Source organism: Triturus cristatus, chromosome 10, assembly GCF_964204655.1.
Source record: "Triturus cristatus chromosome 10, aTriCri1.1, whole genome shotgun sequence".
Taxonomy (NCBI): Eukaryota; Metazoa; Chordata; class Amphibia; order Caudata; family Salamandridae; genus Triturus; species Triturus cristatus.
The window spans coordinates 673,528,096-673,549,048 of NC_140593.1; the positions used below are offsets into that span (position 1 = coordinate 673,528,096).

Sequence of the window (20,953 nt, forward strand, 5' to 3'; positions counted from 1 at the left end):
GGTCACAGACTTCACAGATTCATCAATGCGCATGCAAATCTTTTGGTACTTCCATTTTGCTATTCCTATGAAAACATCCGGAATAAGTTACTTAACTTCCTTTCCTTCTGATGACGTCACTTGGGCAATCTGGTGACAGACAACCTGCAGTGTATCCATTTGAATGGTAGATCTGAAGCTTAAAAGACATGCCTTGTCAGTTGTCACTTCTATGACATACACATCGATTGCGGCACAATGAATTTCATCTGTAGAACTCGTTTAAAGCAACCATTGCTGAGCAGTAATGCATTTCATCCATAAGCAAAGACTCATGTTTTCGTGGAATGCAATTCTTTGATCCTTCGTAGCAGTACATTCTGCCTTTTAAAAAAATAATTATGTTTATTAAAGGAGTTTGTACAAGAACATCCATAGCGATTTTTTAAATGAATTCTAAACAATTGTGGAAGCATCTACATACCATATATTCAAGGAAAAAATCTTTCATCTGGATAAACTTTCAAAATAAGGGGTAAGTACCTGGTATGTGGAGAACAAACGTATAGAAATGCAACATTTGTACAAACAATTTCTCAGCATCGTCAAAGAAATCTAGTCTATTTCAGATTGCAAAAGTTACTCTCTCTAGGGTGGCTAGCTTCTGGTAAGCATTCATCTATATGCACCCAGTTCTTGCTTTTCCATTACTTCTAAATTATTATTTTGACTGTCATCACAGCCTTTTGACTCCATTCTGTATCAATGATTGTATTAAGGGAGTCGCCTGTTTCCACCGAAATCTATATTTTTACAACGTCAATGTCAAGGACTAACTCTGTGAATGTATCTTTATCTGACAGAAAGAGCCTATCCCTTCCTTCATGAATGATTTGATGAATTCAGTCGAGAGAGACCTTTCTGATGAGTTGTTGCTGAAGTTAACTTTTCTTGCTTTGTGTTTCAATCGAACTGTGTACCTGGACTGTCCAGTTTTCACCAACCCAAAGCAATGCCTCACTCTATCTTTGTCAGCATGCTCGTTTGTCTTCTGGAGTGGCCAACTTTGCCACTTTTTAGAATCAATCTTTTTTATTAAGTGATACACCTGCAAAGTACACAGCTCGACTGCCTACATCCATGGGCCGGCAGAGCGAAACAAAATATGTCATACACAGCACCCAGGTCTACAGCCCGGAGGGCGACCCCGCAAAAAGGATGAAACACAGGTCAGGCCTGCCAGGCATGCGTTCGCAAGTGGCACTTGCTATCCATCATTGGGCACATGTCAGCATGTGCGAGGCTGTAACCACAGGATGTATAAAAACTACAGAGAGTTCTTTCGGGTGATACAATTCTTACACAAGAATTGTGAAAGATATTGAACATTTTAACATCAGTAGAGAAGGGTCACTAAATGATCCCTTTGGACAAGGGGAGTTTCTTAATGTTAAAGACTTATCGTTTTCATCCCACACCACATAATGAGAACACATGCAATTAATCTAAAACAGAAAAAAACACAAGACACGACCCAAAAGTCAATTTCTAGTTTGGTACGTTCATTATCATAAATCAAACATTACAGACAGTAGAACAATTTTCTTTACTTTTTTTTAATGTGCTGCCTGTAACATACACATCACATACAAAAAATTCAAAAGACATATACATGGCAAGAATGCAATAATCCCAGTGTCCATACATACAAAAACATGAAACCATGAAAACATATACTGCCAGATGTCCAAAATCAAAGTTCAGTATATCCTTTATCTTTATTCTCTGTTTTAATATAAACTGATGTAGGACATTAAATAGATGCATTAGGAATTTCGCCCCTATAGTTATTTGTTAGTAACTGTGCATCACAGCAGGTCTTCCTCAGGACTAAAGTAATGAAGAAAACGGGGGACAACCTATAAGGAAAAGATACCTTACATTTGTTTGTAACCACAGCAGGAGCACAATCTTTAGGTGGGACATTCTGCAGCACATGTATCTTGAGTGAGATAACAGGTTGCCAGCACCATCTTCGTCCTTACAGCCAGCAATAACGTCTGCCTGCATTTCAGCAGTGTTTAGATGCATAGCTTCCTTTGCGAGGCAATGCAGTTTTAAATTGATACTTGCATTTATCTGGAGTCAATGGAGAGTGCAGAGTATGGGTGTAATGTGATCAAAGTTTGAAGAGTTAATAATCTGTCTGCCAGCTGAAAAACCTGTTGCTTTGAAGGGCATCTGTGAGGACTGAGCTCCCCATCTAGGGACAATTGGAGCATGGAAGCTGTTTTCACGTTGTGTGTATATAGAAGATGTTCACTTTTTTGAATGAGTGTGGGTAGACATTTCCAGATATAGGCACCATGTTAATGCAGGTGATTAGCATTAGGGTGGGAACTATGGTGAAGCAAAAACAGTTTATAGTTGAAGTCAGTTTAAGAGTGAAGCCATTAAGTTCCATTGAGTCCGGTATTGAGAGGTCTAGTTTGCACGCACCAGAGGTATGGTTCCCCACTTTATTAGCTAATAAAAAGAACTAGCTAAGAGCCGGACACCTAAAGCCCATATGATGCTCCCAGTATGAATTAACCTGCAATAATCAACTCAAGCTGCAGATGAGACTAGCAGAAAGAGTTAACAGGAATATAATTTGTGGAATGTGTGGACCTGGATTTCATTCTCGTTCAATTACTTTATTTGCCTGACACGGGTCAACGCAATTGCGTGCAGCTCCTTCACCGTCCTTTTTGGACACTATCACTAGGGGAGAAACCCATGGCATTGGACCAGTAGAACGTTCAATGATTTCATGATTAAATAAAGAATCAAGTTATTTTTCAACAGCTTCTTGTCTTGGTCTTTGAGCAACAGAATTGCTGTCCTCATTAATATGCAACTCAACTTTTATAGTTCAAGCTTTCCTAAACCATGAAACGATGAAGGGAAATGACTTACTATTTCGTGGTGAGCATTCATGTCGTAGTTTACGGAAATCAGTCCCATATCAGCAGCTGTGCTGAAACTGAGTACACAGGCACTTGACGCTGGGCCTTGAAGCACATGGATGGGTGCTTGTACCTTCATTTTCTTGTGTTTCATTGTCGCTACAAATGAACCCTGACTTTTTAAAGGTGTTGTGCAGCCCATGTTTTCAATGACATAAGTTGCTGGAATGGAGACAATTCATTATATTTCTCCTCAGGCATAATGTTTATCAATGCACCACTGTTGATAATGAAAGGTATAGAACCACCATTTATTTTCAGTGTAATCTTCGGACAATGTTTGAATGACTTTGGTTCTTTGGCATGTCGACTTTTCTTTGACTGCCATTTTTCTTCACTTGCGGCCAGTCCAACATGTGTACGCTTTTCAGAGGTAAATATTGACATGGCTCAACCATCTTCCTCACTTTCACTTGCTACTAATCTAGAAGAACTGTTTGATGATGATTTAGATGATGATCAACTTTGTTTAGTGTCGATTTGTCTTAACCTATGTCGTAGCTTGGGCTTGTGGATGTGTGTCAAATGTTGCCTCTGGAACATTCTGGTGGTAATTTTCGTTTCACGCCGTGACACACTTACTTTTTCATTCACTTTTGCAAACCATGACAAAATTGTTCTCCTTCTCACAGCCTTTACATATCTGTCCAATGGCGGGACATTTACCTCTGTGTGGAAACGAAAATCCACATCTAAAACACAACTTCTTTTTACATGTAGACATATCACTTTGTGTCGGTCAGTCTTTTACTTTGGCTTACATTTTATACCACTGACTGACTCATTATGGGCACCTCCAGCCTCCAGGTCAGCAGTTTGTCTATCAGCATGGTCTTCAGCTTTGGTAGCCATTAACACTCACTCCAAAATAATAGTTTCTCTCAGCAATCATCATCTGAATGAATCTGACAAGCATCCATCAATAACTCTAAAATATAGCTTCTTCATCATTAAATTCATTGAAAGTACAGTGTTTGATGAGTGTGTCACGTCTCTCCACAAACTCATCAATGGTTTCACCAACTTTCTGTTGTTCTTCACTGAAAATGTATCTTTTGTAAACAACATTGAGCATTAGAGTCAACTTGAGATTCAAAGCCTCGTTAATCTGACAGTATTTGACTTCTTTTACACCACCACCCGCAAGATTTTTGAGGTATTTGATAATATTTTAGTTATCAATCTCATCGATTGCATCAATAAAACCTTCAAATGTCTCTATCCAAACAATCCATCTATCGTAAATATTTTGCTTTTTGGCAGTATCGAAAGGTGGTGGTGGTTTCAGGAACGCAGGCGCATAGTAGACCAGAGTGGAACTTAATGACACAGCTTTTAGATCACTTGTGAATTGGTTTATGCTAACCATATGTGTGGCCTTGTGAAGTGCTGGATCATCTTTAACGATAACTGGAAACGTGACTTTCTTCTTGGTCTCCATCGGAAAAACAACCTTTCGCTATTTCGAACACCTTGTTCAGCTCTCACTCTTCTATGGCTTACAGAGGCGTTCTGAACCCCACTCAACAGTTTCGGTGGCATACCACTTCGGGAATGTACGGCTCTGTAAGCACAACCCTGGGCACATCTCCTTGAGCCACTTCCTAGAGTGCTACGATGACTCTCTTTTATGAGTTCGGTAAGTACATTATTTCTTATTTTCTATTTGCCAATTTGCACTTTTTGAAACCTAGTTGATCTCTGCCTTCAGCGTTAACACTCCGTAGAATGTATGATTTTATCTTGCATGGCAGTGTGGTACCTTTATGTGTGGCCTGACCAGCAGGTTCTCAGCCAATGGCATGTAGATTCTCTGAAATGCTTTTGTTATTTTCAACTGCTTCACAGTAGCTGTAGCTGCGCTTTGACTCTACGTGCATTAAAAGTTGATTCCGTACTTCAACAACGGCACACATGGCACGCACAAGCAGTTTGCTTGGACCATGCAAACTCTCTGGAAGAGCACTGTCGATCATCAGGTTACTTATCCCCTATGATGGAAACCATCTCAACCTGCGTAGCACAACAAGGCACCCACATCTTCCTTTGAGTTTTCAATCTCTATTGGAATGACCCCAATGACCAAGCAGTCAACAGTCCTAAAACCTATCTAGCTGATGTCAACCTGACCCAATTCAGTGACAGTCCTCCACATAACTTGGATGCAACACTGGACCTTATAATTGCCAAGAATAACACCATGCAACTGGAATCTATCATCCCTTGTGACTGGACTGCTCATCACCGCATACCTTTCCTCATCACAGAATCAGTGAAGACAAGAAAGGGTCAACCAAAGGAACCCAAACAATGGAATATGAGCATGCAGAGTATCACACCTCATTGAAACACCCAAACACCCTTGATTGCTGGGACACCAGGTATCCCAGCTCAAACCACCAAAAACAATGCCACATGGAGCATATTCAAAACATTTGATGAAAGTGACATCCTCAAAATCCTTACAACACTAAAACTTGAAAGCCACTTCAGCGACCCTCTACCAACGAACATCTTTAGTGAGAACAAAATGTCCTTACTCCCCTCTCATTACTTCAAGGATCGATCCCTGGGTGCCTTAAAGCGGGGCAGGTTACCCTATTTTTAAAAACAAACTGCGGTCCTTTCAGACCTACACAACTTCCATCCAATCTCTACGATTCCGACCCTAGCAAAGCTCCTTGAGAAATATTTTTATCTTTTACTGTGCAACCACATTGACCAATTCTGTTTTTTTAGACTAATTCCAATCCGGCTTTTACCATGGCTACAGCACTGAATTGGCGCTCACACATATTTTTGATGATGAGCTAAAAATGTTGGACCGGAATGAATCTTGACCTCTTGTCAGCCTTCAATACTGTCAAACATGACAGCCTCATAGACCTACTTAAATGTAGGATGGGGATATCGGGGACAACTCTTAACTTGTTTGCCTCTTTTCTCCAAAACATAACTCAAATAATCAAGGTCAATATGTCTCTATCCAACACCACACAGGTCACATTAGGGGTCTCTCACGAGTCTTTGCCCTCACCCACGCTCTTCAACTTATTCATGGACCCCTAAAAGAATTGTGGAATTGATCTAACATCCACTATCTATCAAGTGTACACAGATGCCACCCAACTGTACTTGGAAATCTCTTCTCCTGAAGATATTAGGTCTCTAAACTCAACCCTACAAAAAACACAAAACTGGCTGACTGGTAGCCACCTCACACTAAATGCTCTCAAAACAGAATTCCTCCTAATTACCCCACCCAAACACTTACTGGACATTGCAGAATGGATGAAACAACTAACAGTGCTCAATTGTGTACTTCACATTATAGAGTCAACAAGATCTCTGGGAATAACGGTGGACAAGAATCTGAACATGCAGAAGCACATCAGCTCTGCCACCAAAGAAGCAGACTTCCACATGAGCATCTTCAGAAAAATAAAACCCTTCCTTCCCCCGAATGACCTCAAGTCTGCTGTTCAAACTCTAGAGATTACCAGGTTGGACTATGGGAGTGCAACCCTATGCGGCCTACCCAGAGCTAAGCTGGCACCACTAAGGCCTCTCTAAACTCTTCTGCTAGGCTCAATATAGGTTGAAAAAGAAACAATAACCTCACTCCTGACCAGAAATCTCTTAACTGGCTTCCTTATGAGGCAAGGTGTTGTAATATGCTAATTTGTGTTTTGTCACTTCTGACATCTCTGTGAGGTGATGGGGTTCTAGAGTGCCAACTCATCATGAGCTGGCTGTAGGAATGTTGGGTCTTTGAGGGATGAATCTGCTGGCAGTTGGATGGCTGAGCTGTATAACCTACATCTTCAATTAAAGAATCTTATTCATCTACAAATGGACTGCGGATCCTTATTCACTCCCCTTAAGTGTACTTTTTAACACTGGCGACGACTGGGATTCTACAGCTCAACTCCAGACAACAGCATGAATTTTTAATCAAGAAATGGATTTCATCTGTACTACATTGCTGAACATTCAAGTAAGATTTTCATTGTTCTTATTTTGATGACCTACCCACCTCGTCTGACAACATCAGCATTTCATATCAAATATCTTTCAACCCATCGTAACGTTTTCGTCTTGAACGCTAACCGACTTCACTGCTTTTCGTTTTAATCGTAATTGCAAGCAAGTGTTTTTATGTGGGACATAATTCTGTCCAGGAAGATACGGTGTGGAAGCACATGTCTATCATTTTGACTCATGGTGAAAGTAACATCGTAATATTTGCTGGTCCGTTTTGTCAAACGATTTAAATTTGACAGTTTTCTTGCTCGCGCTCTCCCTCGAGCGCGGTTCCAGTACTAGTGCAACTTGGTTCTGACGTGCTCTGCATCCGGGTGAATCGCCATTGTCAACAGCAGCGTCACTCACCCGCGGCAGTCCTGGAATGCGTCTAACGTCACAGTGTAACCGCGGCAGTCCTGGAATGCGTCTAACGTCACAGCGTAAGCGTCTCAGCTAACGTCACAGTGTAAGCAGCGTCTTCTTCCTGGAACGCATCTCACGTCTAATTTATCGTCACAGTGTAAGCAGCGTCTTCTTCCAGACATGGTCCTAGGCAACGGCAAAGCAGAATAAGCAGCGTTTTCTTCCAGACATGTTCCTAGGCAACGGCAAAGCAGAAGTGCTCTTCAAGTAGATGCGCCACGCCTCTCAGCCTAAGACGCATCTTCGCTCACGTTGGTTTTCCTGACAACTGCATTGACTCGTACACTGTATTGTGAGAACGTTTCCTCAGCATCTACGGTACAACGCTGACACGCACAGCTATCCACCAGTAAGTGCAGTTTATATTTCTACGGCGTGTCATTTTGCCAAGTTACGCTGACACGCACAACTTCTGAGAGGGGTTTAAAAAAAAAAAATTACTTTAACATGCTCTTTGTATAGTGGAGTTGTGGGCCACTTCGTGGAAACATTGGAAACATTTTTTTTTTTTTTTGACACTTTTATTACAACGCTGATACGCACAGCTATCTACCTGTAAGTACAATTAAATTGTTACTGCGTGTCAGTTTGCTAAATTACGCTGACACGCACAGCTTCTGGGATTGTTGAACGTTATCTCTAAGGTATACATCAACTACCACTAAGTGCAATTATTTTGGTACTGCGTGTCAATTTGTCAGATTACGCTGACACGCACAGCTGACTACATGTGATCCTCATCACCACTACAATTAGTTACCGATAGACATGCTGTGTGTTTAGTAACGCACGACGCTGACACGCAGAATGTTGTGTTGAATACAATTCCCGCTTATGCTGTGTGTTCTTTAATTAAACATCACTGACACACACAGCTTATTTTTTTTTGTAAATTAGGTTTGATTAGTATTATGTCTGTACAACTTGTTCCCAGGTTCATACTAAGTCTAGCTTAATTGATATGAATGGTATTAGCATTTGGTGAAGTTTGAGTGGTTACATAGGTTAAGAATTTTAAAAAACTTCAATCTCAAATCTTCTGAGTCATGCAAAATGTTACGGCTGCACCGTTTTTCTTACAATCTCCAGGTGATCCACCTATTAAGTGGTCTAAGTGGAAGAAGGTATTTGAGCGTTATGCTCGGGTATGCGGTACCTCTCTCAGTGTTGAGAGGAAAACAGCTCTGCTAATGCACTGTCTTGGATCTGAGGGTCAAGATGTCTTCGATCATCTTCCTGACGTTCCAAGCAGTGCTGCAGCGGGTTTGAATGAATTTGAACAATGCATATATAAACTTGACACTCATTACCTACCTAAGGTTAGCACTATTTTGGAACGCTATCATTTTGGAAGGCGGATGCAAAAAGAAGGTGAAAGTATAGAAAATTATGTAACAGATCTCAGACGTTTAGCCTCCACTTGCAAATTTGATATCCTGATTGAGGAAAGGATAAGAGACCAATTCATGCTTGGTTGCATCTCTGAAAAAGTGAGAGATGAACTTTGGCTAAAAGATGAACCATCTCTTGATGAGGTCTTAGTAATAGCTAAAAGAATAGAACACTCACTGGCGTGTGTTAAGGAAATAAAAAAGGATCTTGACAAGGTAGTTTCTGATGTTACAGTGGTAAATACTAATGTGTCCCACAAACCTACTGATTCTTTAGCGAAATCCCTGACCAAGGACAAGTTAAGTACTAGGTCTCCAGCCCAATTCAAAAAGAGTGGTAAGTGTTACAGGTGTAACAGCACAACTCACTGGGCGAATGATAAATCTTGTCCTGCCCTAAATACTATATGTTCCTTTTGTAAAAAAAAGGGTCACATGGTGAGTGCATGTAGAATCAAGGCTTCTAAAAGTGCAATAAATGAAGTTTCTCAAGAAAATACAACAGATCTACATGATTTTGAATGTGGACAAATTATAGTTCAGGTTGGAGGTGATGGACCTTTAGATTTTATACTAGTAGAAGGTCATAGAACAAAATTGTTATTTGATTCAGGAGCTAAAATTACAATTGTTTCTAATAAATTCTTTAATGACAATTTGAGCTCCAAACTAAAACTCCTGAAACCTGACATTCGTCCCACCGCATATGGTGGTGATCCCATTGAATTGAAAGGGTACTTTGTGGGATTAATTGAATTTGAGGATCGTTTTACCTCCGGGAAGATCTATGTCTCCAAAAAGGGGGATAGTATTATTAGCTGGTGGCACCAAAAAGACTTGGGTGTCATGTTAGATCCCAATAGTGTACCTCCCATTATCATCAAAGAGAGGAATGTTATTAAGTCAATAGACAACACATCCTTACTGTCACAACTTATGGCAGAGTTTCCCCTAGTCTTTGGAGAAAAGTTGGGTTGTCTTAAGGGCTACTGCCATAGAATAAAGTTGGTCCCGGGTTCGGTTCCGGTTTCTAGCAAGGTGCGGAATGTTCCTTTTACTGTTAAAGAAGATATGCTCAAAGAAATTGACAAACTTAAATCTCAGGGTATCATTGAAGAAGTTGAAGGGACATCTTGGTTGGCTCCAGTAGTAGCTGCTAGAAAACCGGATGGGTCCCTGAGGTTGTGTGTGGACCTTAGACAGCTTAATAAGTGTGTACTGGTAGACAAATATCCCCTTCCAAACATTTCTGAACTATTGAGCATGGTGGCAGGAGCGAAAGTCTTTAGTACAATTGATCTGACGTCCGCATATCATCAAATACTACTTGACGAATCTTCTAGAGATTTGACTGCGTTTGTTACGCCCTTTGGGACGTTCAGATTTATAAGGCTGCCATTTGGCCTGGTTTCTGCCGCTTCAGTGTTTCAACGAGTTATGGAGAAAGTTTTGGTTGATGTTCCGGGAATTTGTGTATATCAAGATGATATATTGGTGTATGGTTCCGATGTGGTGGAGCATGGGAAAAGAGTGAGGCAAGTGCTTGGTAGACTTTCTGCTCACAATCTGACTATTAAGCGGGAAAAGTGTAAATTTGGCTTGGATAAGATTGACTATTTGGGTCATACCATAAGCGCTGATGGTGTTGTTCCAAAAGCTGAGTTGGTAAACACTATTAAAGATCTGATGGCTCCCACATCTAAGGAAGAATTAATGCGTTTTCTTGGCATGTCTGAATATTACAATAAATTCATAAAGAATTTTGCAGATGTTACATATCACATAAGGAACCTTCTAAAAAAGGGCGAGAAATTTTGTTGGGATGATTCTTGTGAGAAGGAATTTCGTGAGTTGAAACTCTTGCTACAAAATGCACCTAATCTTAGAAATTATGATCCCACTAAAACGTCCATTATTTCCACCGATGCAAGTTTGAAGGGGCTTGGTGCAGTTTTATATCAGTGAGGTACTGCTCCTGAGAACACCATTATGTTCATTTCGAGAAGTCTGAAAGGGGCTGAAACCAGATATTCAGTCATTGAGCGGGAGGCTCTAGCTGTTTACTGGGCTATTAAGAAATTCAAAAAGTTTTTGTGGGGTACATCTTTCGTTGTTAAGACAGATCACATACCATTGCGTGAAGTGTTAACTAGTAAAGGCATTGATTCGATTTCGCCTCGAATTTCGAAATGGGTTGTTGGTTTGCAAGGGTTTGATTTTGTTGTCAAATATATTCCGGGTAGTGAGAATCTTGTGGCAGATGCACTTTCAAGACTGGTTCCGTCTGGTGAACCAAATTTACTTGACTCTGAGAAGGATGTTGCCTTTGGTCATCCTCATGATTTTGTGTGTCTGGTGGATTGTGAGGTGATTTCTCATGAACGGTGGCTAGACGCTTGCAAGGCTGATGCATCCATTCAGGAGGTACTAAAACTTATTTGTAATGGTTGGCATCACAAAGAACAGGGTAGTTCTTTAGTGAAAGATTTTTGGTTGGTGAAGGATCAACTTTCTGATTGTGATGGTTTGTTGTTGAGGGGTCACAGATTGGTTCCACCCACATCCCTAAGAAAAGAATTGTTGAATTTAGCCCATGAGGCACATCTAGGTATTTCCAAAACGAAAGAAAGAATACGCTCAAGTTACTGGTGGCCAGGGGTAGACATTCAAGTTGAACATCTGGTTCGAGAGTGTGTTCAGTGTACCCTAAGCAAAAAAGGCCTTAAGACTAGAACTCAACCCATGGAAAAAAGATCTCGCCCGAGTGGTCCGTGGAAAAATATAGCCTTAGACATTTTAGGACCTATTCATGGGGATGGTTCGGACTCGTTTGTTATTGTGATTATGGATTTGTTTTCAAGGTGGCCAGAGATATTTGTCGTAAAGAGTATAGACACTAAGAGTGTTATTGTTTGCTTAAAGAAACTCATTGCTAAGGAAGGTATTCCTGAGACAATTTTGACTGACAATGGGGTCCAATTAGTCTCTGGAGAAATGGAAAATTTTCTTAGTGGTTGTGGTATTGTACATAAGAAGTGTGCTCTGTATCATCCAGAGTCAAATGGCACTGTCGAGAGATTTAATCGAGTTCTTAAAGATACTATCTCTTTAGCCAAGCAAAATGGACTTGACTGGAAAGATGAAATATCAAAAAGAGTCTGTATTTATCGTTTTGCTCCCCATTCTACAACTGGGAAGTCTCCTTTTCTTTTGTTTCGGGGAAGGAATCCTGATACGTTTCTAGAACCTCCTTGGGTGAATAAATTTCTATCGACCAAGGGTGGGGCTAAGGATTCTATTTCCTGGAAAGACAAGGAAGATTCTGTGTGTCTCAAGAGTAAAGGAAACTATGATATGCGACATGCTGTTAAAGTGACAAAAGTGTTAGTTGGCGACATGGTTAGGATTAAAAAACCTGGGTTTTGTGTTGCTGGTGCTAAATTTTCCAAACCCATTAAAGTGATAAAGGTTTTTAATAATGCAATAAGAACTGCTGATCACAGAGTGTGGAATTTGAGTCGGGTAGCTTTGTGTAAAGGAAATGATGATGGGTACTTTTCTCAAGATTTGCCAACTGAGAAAACTGTTCCTCAAGGGAAAATAAGACCTACTAGAGTTTCACGTACACCTTCCTATTTGAAGGATTATTTTGTATAACGTTCTGTTGTTTGTTGTGTTTTCTATGTAAAATGTAAGGAGGGAGATATGTTGTAATATGCTAATTTGTGTTTTGTCACTTCTGACATCTCTGTGAGGTGATGGGGTTCTAGAGTGCCAACTCATCATGAGCTGGCTGTAGGAATGTTGGGTCTTTGAGGGATGAATCTGCTGGCAGTTGGATGGCTGAGCTGTATAACCTACATCTTCAATTAAAGAATCTTATTCATCTACAAATGGACTGCGGATCCTTATTCACTCCCCTTAAGTGTACTTTTTAACACAAGGATTCATTTGAAAATTGCCTGCATGACCCATAAAGCCCTCCATTTCAACACTTCGAGATATGTTGCACAAAAACTAGACCTGTCTGGTGGTGGAAGAGCTTCTAGAGGCGCTAACTCTCCACTGTTGAAACCACCAACATTTTACAAAGAGAAAACTTGTAACTGAGCCTTCTCAGGCATGGCCCAATAATCTGGAACGCCCTTCCTCCTGAAATCAGAAGCACTTCCTCAACTGCTTCATTCAATAAAGAAGTTAGAAGGATAATGATCAACAAATTTATGCCACAGAATGCATGAACTATACTCCAGGACATTATTCATCCCGTAGCCTGCACGCATGCTTATTTGTCACAGACTATATTCTTATGCTGACCTATGGGTTGTTGTCCGCATAGAACCTGTTGTTTTCTCTCTGGGAGATTCTCCCATACCCTATACCTCCTTGATGAGGTTATTTCTATACATGTCTACATGTCGCCTTAATTATTGTAAACTGCTCTGATACCCGCACAGGTCATATTCTCGCTATATACAACTTTATAAATAAATAAATATTTTTTACCAGTTGTAGCGTCCTCCCCAGCCTGGGTACCCGCCAAGGATTACACCACGTACAGAGCTTAGTATTACATGTTTTTATTATTCTGCATGTAACTGCAAACTCAACATTCTAAACCAGCCTTCATTGTATTCTTCTCTAAAAATTGTGTCACAGCTCTATGAAGTCCATTAGGAGGCAAAAGGGTTCCGTCATTGCTAACCCGCACAACACCACAATCGCTAGGGCCTAGAAGGACAACAATCCCCCCTCCTTAAGAGTGGTGGAAATGTGGTGTGGACCACTGCATGAGCTTGGAAATTCCTATATATAAGGCCAGAGGCTGCCCCTCAAACTATAAAATATGGGCGTCATGGTGACAGTATTGACGCATCGTACTGCAGAGACCAGAGAAACCTGGTTGCTCGCTGGAGGAGGAGATTTGGTCCTATGGAGGAGGGAGCTGAATTGAAATTCCAAAGGACAGGAAAGAGGACAATGGGGTCAGGGCGTCTGCAGCTGGGAGGGTTCAGAAAAGGGCGGACCATGTGCTTGTCATTATGCATACCCTCATTACAATGCAATGTTAATCGGGGGCTTGGTTAGTACAAAAAACAAAATACTGCCAGGCAAAAAAAAGCTTCCACATGTTAAAGACATACATATTTTGCAATTTTGAAAGACTTTATCATATTTTACGTGATTTCTGTTGTATTATTTTCATGACAAACATTTTCAGGTCTTGCCTTGTGCACAGGCTCTAAGAGCCAAGCAAAATCCTTAGCTCGGTTCAAGCTCGGCTTGCCCTGTTAATTTGTGCCCACTAGCTGCATCCACGGCCATAAATTAAGCAATGATTGCACTTCTGACTGAGGGGATGTCTATGCTATTTTAAAAATAAGAGTTTATCTTTTTGCAATTAGGCTGTTGTATTTTAACTAGTGATAACTATATCAGGTAAATCATAGAATCCTATTGTGACTTTAAATAATTGAATCAATCAAAACGCTTCATAATATACTGAAACACATCCTCTGTGGTCTTTCATAGCTGTAATTGCTCTTTGAATCCACACAATTATATCATTGAGTTAACTGTGTTCCCCCACAGGTTGGAACAGTTGGGCTTCAATGCGTTGCTCCAGCTGATGATCGGTGTTCCCCTGGAGATGGTCCATGGTATCTTGCGCATAAGTTGCCTCTACCTCGCTGGAGTGTTGGCAGGTGAGAACCTTTCAATTCATGGAATATTTACAGACCCTACTGTTCTAACTCTATCACCTAGCAACCTCAACTTTATTTCAAGGATTTGTGGTGCCTATGTTTCCAAGACCTGTCATGGTAAATACAGGGCAGATCCCTCTGACACCATGTCCCAGTGTTCATGCCTGTGTCTTAGTATGCCTCTATGTTAAACCCCCTCTATGTGATAGAGCTTCACCTGAAACTGATGGCCCATGATTGGCTTAGAGTTAGTGAATGATTGAGCAGGACTGCCAGACATCGCAGTCCAAGTCTCACTGTCTGGGACTAACAACTGATAATTCTAATTTGGAGTCACTGAGGATAGCAGCCTCAGACCTCCTGGTTAGTGTGCCGCTCTCCTGCCCTCATTCCGCTGAGCATAGTGAGCCAGCTCCTCACCCCCTGCCTCGAGGACACTGGATCGGTCCCAGGTGACCTCTGTCACTGACGTCCCCAGGCTGACACTCCATCTAGTCTCATTTTATTTCTTTTTCATTTTTGGTGAGTTTAGGTTTATATTTGCTGCGACTTTTAGAGTTATTTTCAGTGGGTTGGGGTGGGTTGCTGTTTGGGACCAGTCCCATCACTGTCCCGCTCCTACTGTTCTTCCCGCTTCCGGCTCTTTCCCAATCCCCACCCTCTCTGCCAGCCCCTCCCACCTCCCAGGACCACAAATGGAAGCCGCTGCGTAGCTTCAGTAAGCTGCCTCAGACCTACTGGACAGTCCACCGCTCTTCTACCCTCCTGCCACTCAGCCTAGTGAGTCAGCTCCTTGCCCTCTGCCTCAAGGATCCTGGTTCGGTCCCAGGTGACTGCTGCCACTAACGTCCCTTAGCCAACACTTCATCTAGCCTCATTTTATTTCTTTTTAATTGTTGGTGTGTTTGGTTAATATTTGCTGTGGGATTTAGAGTTAATTTCAGTGGATTGGGTTGAGTTAGAGTTGCTGGTTGGGACCAGTCCCGTCACTGTCCTGCTCCTGCCATTCTTCCTGCTTTCTGCCGTTTCCCGATCCAAGCACTCCCACCTCCCTGCTAGCCCCTCCCACCGCCCAGGACTACAAATAGAGATTGCTGCATGGCCGCGCCACCGGCGCACCAAAGGCAAGCCGTTTGCGCCCCGTCGATGCCTGGACTAAACCCAGTGCCAAGACCTCTGGCCCTTACACCACCCACTGATACACCGCCAAGGAACTCCTGGATCTGGACCCAGGACACCAAACAACAACTGCGTCCCCTCCTCACCTCGATCAACGAAAGGACCCTTCACCTGCTGACACTGACACCTCTCCTGCAACACAACCTACGAAGGACCCAGCGCCACTCCTGTCCAAAGGATCACGCACAACCTGGAACTGCTCCAATGCATCCCGCTCAACGTCCGCTCCCTTAGTAAGCATGCCACGGAAATCTGGGTCACCATCACCAGCCTCACCACTGCCGTCACCTTGATCACCAAAACGTGGCTCAACCCCTCCTTGAACCCCAACATTGCCACTTCCAGCAGCTTCAAGAAGAGACACTGAGACCGCACCAATAAACCAGGAGTGGGGGGCATCGCCATCATTTTCAAGGAAACCATCAGATGCACCATCATCAACAGCAACCTCATGCCTCTCATGGAACATATCAACTTCCAACTACAGACAGACGCCAAGACCACAATAAGAGAGGCACCCTCGTCTAGAGACCCCCGGGACCTCAACCAAATGTCTGCAGCCGTATCACCCCTGGCCATCATCTCCCACCAATACAGCCTACCCGGCGATCTCAACTTCCACATCGATGACGCCAACTGCATTGCCTTCCTGTAACACCCTGAACGTCTCAGGATCGTTTAACAGACACGACAATGAGGACGCAACCACTAGTGAAGGGTTAGTTGTTTTAATGAAGGCAAATATAATACAAAGAATAAACAAAAGTTATAGTCACTGGAATCCTCCAGGCTAAGTACGTTACCAGCCCACAGCACGGATGGTCCTAACCGTCCTCTGCATATACGCCGGTCCCGGCGTATGCCAACAGAGGGCAGAAATGAAATGGCCGACAATGCCAATCGGTAGGCTGTGAGGGGCACGAAGAGTGTTGGGGAGAATCGAGGAGTCAGGGAAACACCCAGCCGGGGTCTCTACCTGAAGGGAGCAGCCGCTCAACCTCTTCCTCAGACTGCACCGGGACGCGGAGTCACCTCCTGGTGATGCGTCACCGATACCCCAATCACAAGCAAGAAGACTGAACCGAGAGCAGCCGCTCGATCGATCCTGTGGACTTCCGAGTCTGTAACGCGGCAAACACCTCCTGGTGTGCGTTACAGCTGGCAGTCCCTGTGTCTCTGGTCGGGCTGGGAGTTACGACTCCAACCAGCAAAAGCGCCACTGCGCTTGGACTCAGCCGAGTCAAAAAGCGAAGCTCAATGGTTGACCGGTAGAGCTTCCGGGTCCTTCACAGGTGACGATGGGGCAAGACACGGCCCAGGGAGTAACGACTCGACCTACCTCCGTTCTTGCCTTACTGGAGCACCACTCCGGAACACTGCTCTTCACGAAGCAGGTACGTCGGTGTGAACACAATATCCGACAGCCTTGTACCTCCCGGTTCCTCCCTTTATAGGGCGTGTTTTCCTTGAGTTATGTAACAGCTCTCCTGTTTACATAAGGGCGTGTTTCCTTGAGTTATGTAACAGCTCTCCTGTTTACATAAGGGCGTGTTTCCCTTGAGTTATGTAACAGCTCTCCTGTTTACATAAGGGCGTGTTTTCCTTGAGTTATGTAACATCTCTCCTGTTTACATAAGGGCGTGTTTCCCTTGAGTTATGTAACAGCTCTCCTGTTTACATAAGGGCGTGTTTTCCTTGAGTTATGTAACAGCTCTCCTGTTTACATAACCTCTCAACCGCTAAGCATCCTGGGAGATGTAGTCCGTTTTCGCTGGTTACCGTTTTCCTCCCCTCGTATGACAGGAATTCTTGACACTTCCTCGAGAACCTGAACAACAGTGGCCTCACCCAACTGGTCACCGAACCCACCCACAAGGCCAGACACACACTCAAACCCATCTTCACCTCCAGTGACAGAACCAAATTTAGCCACACCACAGAACTCACCTGGGCTTACTACGCCATTGTACACTTCCCAATGTCCGACACCCAGAACGTCATCACCAAGCATCTCACATCTTCCCAAATTAGCTGGAGCGAGCTCACCAGAACTCAGTGGACAAAGACCCTCACCACCACTCAACCCGAAGCCTCAGCGGACCTCGACCAGGCCACCAAGAACTTTTCGGCCTGGATCACCAACTGTGCCGACAGAGTCTCCCCACTGAAACCAACAAAAGCCAACAAAACCTCAAAACAAGCCAGCTGGTACACACCTGAGCTTAGGACCACCAAGCTCAACTGCTACCAACTGGAGAAGCATTGGCGCATCACAAACAAACTCAGCTGACAGAGTCGCCCACAAAACAACCCTCGTCATCTATCACAGGCACATCAAGGAAGCCAAGAAAGCAGCCATTACTGCCCGTATCGACACAGCAGCCAACCACACTAAGGAACTCTTCACAATTGTCAAGGAATTACCCAGCCACAGAGAACCCCATTCACCCATCTTAAGAACTCTGCAACACCCTCTCAGACTACTTCCACAGCAAGATTACCACATCTACAACATTCTCAAATTCCAACCCACCACCCTCAACCTCAATGACATCGACCAGCCAGCAAACACCAGCCAAACGATTACCACCTTGTCTCCTCTTACCACCCAGACCACCACAGACATCATGTCTTCCATCCACTCTGTGGTGCCGCCGACCCCTGCCCCACCACTTCTTTAACCTCAGAACAAACCCAATCATTTAGGAACTCACCGGCAGTCTCAAAACCTCCATCACCACAGCAACCTTCCTAAGCAGATGGAAACATGCAGAAGTCAGACCCTTCCTAAAGAAACCCTCCGCTGACCCCAGCATTCTAAAAACATTATCGACTGATCTCCCTGCTCCCCTACCTGGCCAAAGTACTCAAGAAAGTCATCAACCAACAACTCACCAAATTCCTGGAACAAATCCACCTACTGGGCACCTCACAAGCTGGATTCCGTGCCAACCACAGCACTGAGACTGCACTGATTGCTTCCACAGATGACATCATGACTTTCCTCAACCAAAGAGAAACTGTGGCCCTGGTCCTCCTCGACCTCTCTGCAGCATTCAACACCGTCTCCCACAACACACTCATCAACAGACTCCACAACATCAGCATACAACAAGATGCCCTCAAGTGGATCGCCTCCTTCCTTACAGGACACACACTCCATCTGCCTCCTCTTACCTCGCAATCAAGAACATAATTTTGTGGTGTACCCCAAATGATCATCACTCAGCCTCACCTTACTCAACACCTACATGACCCTCTCACACAGACATTGTCATTTCCTACAGCCTCAATAAAATCTCCTATGCCGACCACACTCAACTTATCCTCTTGCTCACTGAGGAGCCCACCAACGCCAAAACAAACTTCTCCAACTCCATGACAAACATAGCCAACTGGATGAGATGCAACTGCCTCAGACTGAACTCTGACAAGACAGACATACTGATCTTCGGGAACAGCATCTCCGCCTGGTGGCCAGCAGATTTTGGACCAACTTCATCACCAACAGACCATCCACACAACCTAGGAATCTTCGTTGATAGTCAACACAGTTGTCTCCTCCTGCTCCACACTCTTCGCATGCTCTGCAGAATCTTCAGTTAGATCCCAATCGACACCAGAAAGACCGTCACTCAGGCCCTCATCTCCAGCTGCCTTGACTGCGGCAACGTTCTCTATGCCGGCATCTCCATCTAGCTCCTCAGGAGACTCCACACCATACAGAACGCAGCAACCAAATTCATCTTGGACCTTCCCAAATGGTCACACATCAACCCCACCTCAGAAACCTCCACTGGCTCCCCATCGAGAAGAGATGCCAGTTCAAGATCCTCATGCACGCCTACCAGGCCCTCCATGATCAAGGACCATCCTACATCAATCATCGTTTAAAATTCAGACACCTGCATTCCTCCTCACTCGCCCTCACCCACATCCCCCGCATCCGTTGCAGCTACACCGATGGCCGCTCCTTCTTCTGCAACTCCAACAAGACCTGGAACGACCTGCCCCTCCACCTCCGAACATCACCCTCCCTAACGGACTTCAGGAAGAGACTCAAGACTTGGCTTTTCAATGGAGACACAGTATCCTCAGAGCCCACATACCCCTAGGGGTAGCAGTGCTGTGCTTTACAAATGCGATTGATTGTTTGATTGACTTAGTAAGACTCAGCATATGTGACAGATGACCAGGCCTGGCAATGAAAAAATGTGCCTAATTGTGGCAGCAATGGTAGCTAAAAGAAATATCGCTAGAACATGGAGGGCAAGCCTCCCCCCTAGGATAGGGCAATGGAAGTCCGACTTAGACTGGTGTAGTGCTGCCGAAAAGGTTGTCTACGAAAGCAGGAGCTGCCCACGGAAATGGGGGAAAGTATGGAACCGCTGGGTGGAACACAGAGGCCTTGGTAATGTGGTAGGGGAGGGAGGGGACCAAGAGCAACGGGGGTATGTGAGTCAAATACCACCCAGTAAACATTCCACAAGGGTAAGATTTGGAATGAAAGTTTAATATTTGAGGGCAGATTCGTAATGCAAACCTGTTTGGGTCAACATCAATGCTCGTGTAACTGAAACACTGTACGCTGCAACTAACAATGTTTATTAAAAATATTTTTTATAAGACTGAGCATAAAAACTTCTGTTAAGACTGTCCCTGTGTTGCTACTTGAATTACACTTAACTGTAGCTTCATTTGCCCTCTTTGTTATTTTCCATTTGGCTTGCTCCTTTGTTTCATAATATGGGCACAAAAACAGTCCATGTTTTTTAATATGTATATTCTTAAAACCCTCTTACTGTACTTAGTTAAATTGTAACAATGTTGGTGTGGTTTCTTCTTGGATCAAGGGTTCGATATTGAGTGTAGTACATTTTCCATAAAAATTGTTAGATTTTCATCAATTTGTTATTTCACAATTGTTGTCATTCAACAAATTAGCAAATAAGCATTGAGAGGGTCATCATATCTGGTTTGTCCACTATGGTTTTCATTAAACAAAAATGGTATCCCTTTCTAGCATCATCAATTGATTACATGACACTGCATCAAAAATGCCATTTGCGATTCCTTATTAGCGAAAAATAAGGATTTTTTTTTTAATAATAATAATCATTTATTGCATGATTAATTAAAATCTTACAATTCAAGAATCACCAATACTCAATCACTAAAACATATCTATACAAAAGAGATCATAAAATACATTAAATACACAAGTTCAATTCATCATTATTAC

At 43.2% G+C, this 20,953-nt stretch overlaps 1 protein-coding gene across 2 annotated transcripts in view; it reads left to right on the forward strand.

Moving 5' to 3' along the window:
* The window catches only part of RHBDL1 (rhomboid like 1), a 428,939-nt gene that overhangs the window by 367,587 nt on the left and 40,399 nt on the right, over nt 1–20,953 (forward strand). For both annotated transcript variants that reach the window (XM_085628151.1, XM_085628152.1), the window contains exon 5: nt 14,420–14,532. In XM_085628151.1, coding sequence (XP_085484277.1) covers nt 14,420–14,532 — 113 coding nt within the window. The remainder of the gene's footprint in view (nt 1–14,419; nt 14,533–20,953) is intronic.